We start from the raw sequence: 7,780 nt of genomic DNA, 5'->3' as shown, positions 1-7,780 counted from the left end.
CAGTATCTAATGATGCAAAGGTGATTCTGCCCCTTAAGGATCAACTTCCAGAGCTGGAGAGAACTGTGAAGCGCAAGTAAGTGTACATTTGTCCAAGGTGGATAAAAAGATAATAGCAACCTGGAGACTGCCTGCGAATCTGTATTGATAGCATTAGGTGACATTATTTACCTGTATGTGGTCAGCGGCATATCCAATAAGGGGGCATTGCCCTTGTAATTGTTTGTCTTTTCAAAAATATATATTAGTAGATGCTCAAACCTGCCTTTATTTTGCATCAATTGCATCAATCATTTTCTCTACATTTCAGCACTGAAGATGCCAGATCCTTACAGAAAAAAGTATGTAATTAACTCGTTTCAAATGCAATTTCTTGCTCAGTTTAGATTAGATTAGATACTTTAATGACCACACACAGCCAGGCTGGTGGAATTTGTTTTCAGTACATTGCATTACATAAGCCGGGTTCCAACATAGAACATCACATGCAATAAAAACAATAAATACAAAAACACAATACAACCCGCATCACAGTACAGTAGACAGGCAGAACAGAGATAGGGGATTGTTAGAGAGAGTTCAGTGTCCGTATGGCAGTGAGGAAGAAACTGTTTTTAAAGCGGGTTGTTTTGGAGACCTGTAGCGCCTCTCGGAGGGCAACATCTGAAAAACAGTGTGCTGGGTGAATGGGGTCAGAAATTATTTCTCTTTCTCGTGTTACTGTTCTTTTGCAGTGGAGTCATTCGAGTGACAGGAGGGAGTGCAGATTATTTTTGGAAGATTGAATCCGCACCCCCTCCCGTCACTCCCGTCACTCCACTGCAAAACAACAGTGACACATTTTTGACGTATTGTAATTGTGCAGTGTTGTGTTGACGGAACCTGTGATCTGTTACAGCACAAAGTCCTACTGCGACATTTCAGTATCGGAGATGAGAAGTTCCAAAAGCGTCAGCCTATCAAGAGTAAGGATGAAAGTAAGTAAAGGGCGTGTCTCTATGGAGGCGACACAATCTTGTGATGGGAAAAACCTTGCCGCTTTGTTGGTGTTTTCTCCCAAAACAGCAGGTCACAATGTCAGTGCAGTGTTGCACTGGTAATAAGAGTGGATTTATCACAGAAGGGTGGAGAAAAAAACGCTTACAAAGAGAAATATTTTGTTCCTACAGTACCTGTAGACTGCTAGACTCAATGAGGAATTTGACATTAGACCTTTTCGCTGATGACCCTATTGATTGTCTGTCTCTCGAGTCTCCAGATGATCTACTGGCTTAATGCTTCTCATGTGGTGTCTGACGCATTGATGATGTATTATATGATATGATTATATGAAGTTATTTCCATTGGCTGTGTTGATTGCCCTGCATACTAGAATGATACTTCTGTTGCAGATTGGTTTTCTTCCTTTGTGTGTAAGAGGAAATCAGTCAATTAGTCGAGGTCCTTTATCTTAGTAGTCTACTCTACACAAATACATGTAGGCTTGTGTAAGCATATGGGTTTCTTTTTCTTTTCAGTCATTTGTTCTAAACTCTTTGTCGGTCAGTTCTGCTCATTCCCATCCTTCCTCCTTGCTGATGGTCCTTTATTCGCTCTGATTCCCGCCTCCAGTTCTGTTCAAAGTCTACTGCTGTGACCACACCTACACCACCATCCGCGTCCCGGTGGCCGCCGCAGTCAGGGAGGTCATCGGCGCCGTGGCCGACAAGCTGGGGTCAGCGGAGGACCTCCTGCTGGTCAGCCTCAGCTCAGCCGGAGGTGAGAACGGCGACGGCCACGTGCTAATCAAACGATGAGGAACAGACGCTACGCTGTCCATCTGCGGGGATCCTTCTATGTAGGGAGGCCTGTGCAGGGCATCGTATCAATTCATCAGGGGCTGATTTAGTGGGAAACAAGTGGCTTTCTTTCAGCTGTGGGTTGGCTCAGTCTGACCGCCCGCTAGGTGCTAAGGAATGAGCTGTAGACTGCTGCTGAGGAGCAGCTGGCAAAACCTCCGCTCAGTATTTCTCTTTGGCTACATCTCATAACATTCTACACGGAGCTGTTTCTGCCACTGGCTGCTACTTGTTGTGAGGAGATGTTCCACTGCCTCTGCCAAGCGCCACTAATGCAGCTCGTGCTTGACCTGCACTTTCCCCTCACCAGTGGCAAGTAAATAGATCCTGAGCTGAAACGACTCGCTGATCATACTGCTTATACTATCTTTAATCAATCATCTGAAGCTTGACAAGGTCAAATCAAGGCCCCAGCGTTCCCTGCTTATTACTTAGCAGAGAAGGGTCCATTTAGGGAAGAGAGCATAATACTACAAATAGTATCATCTGTTTCAAATGAGTCAAAAGAGTTGAATTATGTGCACCCAGTTTCTATTGTGAAGCTGAAACTGAACTTCACAACCACTTGTATTTGTAGAAATGATCGTTTCTGATCATTGTTCTGATATTGCTATTCATATGATTGTATTAAATCCCTTGTTTGTTTTTTGTCTTACATCAAGGTGAATTGGTTGAATTGGTTGTGTGGGAGAGGTTTACATGAAAAATGAAACAAAGGTCCGCACACTGTAGCTCCCTTAAATTCATTTATTGAACAACCCAATGTGACGTTTCGAGCTAGAGCTATTCTTCAGACATGATTGTGTGGGAGGTTTTCCATTTCCTCTTAGAAACGATGGTTATAAATGTAATAATTGTATTCATCCTATCCTCATGTGTTTTTGTTCTCCAGAGAAAGTTCTCTTCAAGCCTAATGATGTTTCAGTGTTCTCCACTCTCAGCATAAATGGCCGTCTGTTCGTCTGCTCCAGGGATCAACTGGACTCACTGGTGCGTTGATGCCTCTCAGGAAAGACACATTACCCAACACATTCTCAGCCTGTACAAACCTGAAGTCCTGCCCCAAGCCAGCCGTACTCTTCTGGCATCGGTTACCTGTTAAACTCTGTTGCTCTTTACAGTACATATTTATTTTATATAATCAACATTTGTGATATTTTTGCAACCAAGCAGCTTTTCCTTTTGAGCAACTCTATGAATAGTAGTTATTTGTGCCAGTGTTGTTTTTTATTTTGCAGAAATGTGCCAAGGCTTTGAATATAGATAAACTGTGCAAGTTATTTCCCTTCTTTGTGGCATTTCAATGTCTTTCTAGTAGTAGTAGAGTATTCGTTTCTGTAGTATTAGCTGTATTTTAATTCTGAAATTTGGCATGGAGGTCAGGTGTGTGTGTGTGTGTGTGTGTGTGTGTGTGTGTGTGTGTGTGTGTGTGTGTGTGTGTGTGTGTGTGTGTGTGTGTGTGCGTGTGCGTGTGCGCGAGTGAAGGTGTGTGTTTGTTGGGGGGGCTGTGGATGGATTTTGAAATGCAGGATGGCAGGGGCAGAGGGCTGACATTTGACATGGAGGTCAAGTGTGAGGGTGTGTCTTTGTGTACATACCAATTGGCTGAAATGGTGGTGGTGGTGGTGGGGGGGGGGGGGGGGGCGTGTGTTCAAAATGCAGGGTGGCAGAGGCAAAGTAGGGTGGGCTGCCCCTGCCATCCTGCATTTTGGAAATGTGCACATGTGGTCACAGCTGTTGCAAATTCAAATTCTTGTTTGCTTCTGTTTGTAATTTGCTTTGTTTTGATGTTTAGCTCTTGTTTGTGCCACAGAGAAGCTGCATGCTGGAGTTGGTAGGGGAAATGGTAGAAACAAAATATTCCTGTCAATTGGAAGATTAATTTCACTGTTGATACCCCTGTTGCCCCTACCCCCCCCACCCCCATTATACTGTAAAACAATAATTTATACCAACACAGTTAAGGTCATACAGTATGTAAGTAATAAGGTTGTTGAACACTGATTGGTGTGTTTTCTGTATTCTAGACACCTTTACCTGAGCAGGAAGGCCCCTCTGCAGGGTCGGTGGCCAGCTTTGAGCTGATGAGCTCTAAGGACGTGGCCTATCATATGACTGTCTATGATTGGGAGCTCTTCCACTGTGTGCATGAGGTATGACAGAGAGACCAGGAGTTCTTCCACTGTGTGCATGAGGTATGACAGAGAGGCCAGGAGTTCTTCCACTGTGTGCATGAGGTATGACAGAGAGACCAGGAGTTCTTCCACTGTGTGCATGAGGTATGACAGAGAGACCAGGAGTTCTTCCACTGTGTGCATGAGGTATGACAGAGAGACCAGGTGCCATCAGCACAATACATTCATCTGCTGTTTCCTTTAAAGTCAGTGACAGTTTGACCATCATCTTACCTCTTTAATATGATGTATTTCCTGTTGAGACAGGATATTTGGGAGGGATCATTCAGAAGTGTAAACCAATCAGTTAAAGAAATGTAGTTCTATTTGATGAGAGGGGAGGGATTGTAAATAAAAAAGAAAGATGTGTAATTGGTTGAAAGTTGAAACTTTTATTTACACCTGCTGGTACACAATGAAGTTACCAGTGAAGAGTTTTTGTTTTCCAGGAAGTAAAAGTAATGAGATTTTAATGTAAACATACAGTAACAGCTGTATGACATGATAGTCAGAATGAGTTAAAAAAAAATCATTTCAGTGTGACTTTAACATTGGTCAGATAGACCTTGAATAAAAGACATGTTAGTTAAGGGTATAGTTAGTACAAATAAAATATTTTACACGTTTAATTAGAAACACATTTGTTTTGTTTCAATAAATCCACTATTTCACTGGCATAGTTAGAATATCAATTTGCATCTTTTTGTCACTGTTTTTCATTTGGCTTCCGACAGCATGACCTGATCTACCACACATTTGGGAGGCAGAACTTCAAGAAGACCACTGTGAACCTGGACCTGTTCCTGAGGAGGTTCAATGAAATCCAGTTGTGGGTGATCACAGAGGTGTGTCTGTGTGCTCCGCTCAGCAAGCGCGTGCAGCTGCTCAAGAAATTCATCAAGATTGCTGCCCAGTGAGTAGCCTCCACACCTTGTTTCATTGTCCAGGCTGTTCTCTGTCTCACACGACCACGTACTTCTAGTCTAGGGCATCCAGATAGTGCAGCGGTAGATTCCCTGCCTTCGATCCCCCGTGTTACCTCCGGCTTGGTTGGGCGTCTGTACAGGCACAATTGGCCGTGTCTGCGGGTGGGAAGCCGGATTAAGGGTATGTGTCCTGGTCGCTGCACTGTTTGGGGGGAGGGGAACTGGGGGGAATAGCGTGATCCTCCCACGTGCTACGTCCTTCCGGTGAAACTCCTCGCTATCAGATTGAAAGAAACGGCTGCTGACTGCACATGTATCAGAGGAAGCATGTGCTAGTCTGCGGCTCTCCCCAGATCGGCAGAGGCGGTGGAGCAACGACCGGGACAGCAGGGGGAATTGGACAAGTACAATTGGGAAGAAAATGGGAGTTAAAAAAATCTGAAACTACTTGATTAACAAAAAAACTTACTTCTAGTCACAGTCTGCAGTTTTGTTTTGTTAATTTTTTCCCAAGTGCATTGATCAAAATGTGAGAATAAGCTTGATCTGAGTTTGAATTCATGGCTATTTTGCAAAGCTCCATGGATAACACGGTAATATCTCACTCTGATAATACATAACCTTTTCATGTTTTCTTTCAAAGCTGTAAGGACTACAGGAATCTGAACGCCTTCTTCGCCATCATTATGGGAATGAGTAACCCAGCAGTGAGCAGATTGAGTCAGACCTGGGAGGTGGGTATCTCTGTCTGCCATCAGCACCTGCTTCAAATTATACAGATTTATATAGAACTGACTGTCATCCGCCCCTGTCATCTGTGTTGACAGAAACTCCCCAGCAAATTCAAGAAGTTTTACGGGGAATTTGAGAACTTGATGGTACGTTTCGTTCATCTTCATGTTTGAGTGTCGGTTTCTGTCCGGCCAAATGCTGAATTGATAAATCAGCGTTCTGGCGTTCTGGACTTAGTAGCGCTGGCCTTGCCCGGGGGCTGTGACGGATCCATTTCACGCGGAGATGGTAGATCTCAGAACAGTGTGACTGTTTCCACAGGACCCATCCCGGAACCACCGGGCGTACCGACTGACAGTGGCCAAGCTGGAGCCGCCCATCATTCCCTTCATGCCACTGCTGATCAAAGGTCAGAGGTCACATGACCTTTCTCTGATGCAGCCAGTTGATGCAGTCATTTTTGCAGTTAGAGTAGTCATAATGTTTTTGGTTTGATTATACCATCATTTCCCTCTGTCACTGAGCACGTGGTAGCACTTATGTACATTTCCTCTGGTGTAATTAACTGCATTTACCATCTAAACAAACAAAAAAGTTGTGGTGTGTTCTTCATTTTGCTCTAACCTGCCATTCACACTGTACTCCCTTCTTTTTGTCAGACATGACATTCACTCATGAGGGCAACAAGACATTCATTGACAATTTGGTCAATTTTGAGAAAATGGTAAGGCTCTGAACCAGCAGATTATTGAATAACACTCAGTTGTTATCTGTTGCTGATTATAGCTCTCTGTCTTTCAGCGGATGATTGCTAATACAGTGAAGATAGTGAGATACTGTAGGAGCCAGCCATTCAGTAAGCCTATTCAAATGATTATTCGGTCTCCGCTGTTGATTTACAGGGATTCAATTTTAATTTGTGATACTTTTCTAAAACGGGCCTCATTTCTCCACCCACTCAGGTCCGGATTCATCTCAGGCCACCAAGAACCACCCAGAGGTGCGGAGACACGTGCGTCACCTCAATGTGATTGACAACCAAAGGACACTAACTCAGCTCTCTCATGGACTGGAGCCTCGCAGGTCCTGAAACAACTCAGGGATGGAGATCATGGAGCTGTGACATCCTGCTGCTGCTGCTGCTGCTGCTGCCGCTACACATGAGCTTGCTTGGTATGAATTTACTCACATACTAGCAGTGTATATGAAGGACCTAATTATGTATAAAATAAAGATATATTGTTTCAGATGCCATAGCCTGAGTTCTTAAGGCTTTTATTACTGTAATTTTTTATATTTGAGCAACATGCAAGAGTAATTGTTGGCTGGTAACGTACCTCTCATATCACTGTGCTGCAGATGTCACCATCATCTCAAAGTCACTTATCAAGAGGGACAATGCAAGAACCTAATGATCTTTGTGGATCTCATTCACCAGATTATTGTGTAACATTTCAGATTCAAATTCCTGATATTCCTGATATTCAGTTGTTTCATATCTTTTGTATCAAACTATATTTATAAATATTTTAGTTTGTGGCTTTACTATGTGTTGTAAAATGTATACAAATATTTATTTTGACAGCATGCAAAGGATTATGATGTTGGACTGGATATTCATGTGAGCACATTCCTCTTTGAAGTCTATAAGATACAGTGAATGTTGTTTGAAAAAGTTTTTACCCGTGTCTGCTGTAAATATTGCTGTAAATAATAAAAACAAATCTTAGATGTATTTGCACACTATGTTTTCATCATTTACTGTTTTTATTAGGCCATTTATAGAATGAGTGACATCACTCAGAGCACAATTGCTCAACTTCGCATCACTAATGACGTCAGTCATAGACATGATGACATCACAATTGCTCGAGTGACATCACTGATGAGGTCATAGACATTGTGACATCTTCAGTGACATCACAATTGCTCGAGTGACCATCACTGATGACATCAAGTGCTCGAGTGAGATCACTGATGATGTCATAGACATTGTGACATCATAAGTGACATCATTACTGCCAAAATCACAAATCTCACAATGTGGGACCAAAAACACAGACAGAAAGACAGACAGAGCCCACTTACTCAATTTTATGATGATGATGAT

At 42.9% G+C, this 7,780-nt stretch overlaps 1 protein-coding gene across 6 annotated transcripts in view; it reads left to right on the top strand.

The window, feature by feature from the left end:
• rapgef4a (Rap guanine nucleotide exchange factor 4a) overlaps positions 1 to 7,405 on the top strand; it is a gene marked incomplete at its 5' end in the record, with an annotated part of 38,916 nt that extends 31,511 nt beyond the window's left edge. For 3 of the 6 annotated variants that reach the window (XM_083639088.1, XM_083639083.1, XM_083639084.1), the window contains 13 exons: positions 1 to 76; positions 311 to 341; positions 899 to 977; positions 1,612 to 1,758; positions 2,731 to 2,828; positions 3,866 to 3,991; positions 4,747 to 4,925; positions 5,582 to 5,672; positions 5,766 to 5,816; positions 5,992 to 6,079; positions 6,330 to 6,394; positions 6,472 to 6,526; positions 6,633 to 7,405. The exon at positions 1 to 76 is cut by the window's left edge and continues 13 nt beyond it. In XM_083639088.1, coding sequence (XP_083495214.1) covers positions 1 to 76; positions 311 to 341; positions 899 to 977; positions 1,612 to 1,758; positions 2,731 to 2,828; positions 3,866 to 3,991; positions 4,747 to 4,925; positions 5,582 to 5,672; positions 5,766 to 5,816; positions 5,992 to 6,079; positions 6,330 to 6,394; positions 6,472 to 6,526; positions 6,633 to 6,760 — 1,214 coding nt within the window. In that variant the 3' untranslated portion in view covers positions 6,761 to 7,405. Of the gene's footprint in view, positions 77 to 310; positions 342 to 865; positions 978 to 1,611; positions 1,759 to 2,730; positions 2,829 to 3,865; positions 3,992 to 4,746; positions 4,926 to 5,581; positions 5,673 to 5,765; positions 5,817 to 5,991; positions 6,080 to 6,329; positions 6,395 to 6,471; positions 6,527 to 6,632 lie in introns of all 6 variants that reach the window. The other 3 variants (XM_083639087.1, XM_083639085.1, XM_083639086.1) reach the window with 3 other exon arrangements.
• Between the last annotated feature and the right edge of the window lie 375 nt (positions 7,406 to 7,780).

The sequence above is a fragment of the Poromitra crassiceps genome, assembly GCF_964638095.1.
Source record: "Poromitra crassiceps genome assembly, chromosome: 6".
Taxonomy (NCBI): domain Eukaryota; kingdom Metazoa; phylum Chordata; class Actinopteri; order Beryciformes; family Melamphaidae; genus Poromitra; species Poromitra crassiceps.
The sequence above is the reverse complement of the archived record's forward strand: the minus strand, read 5'-3'. Positions and strand labels throughout refer to the sequence as shown.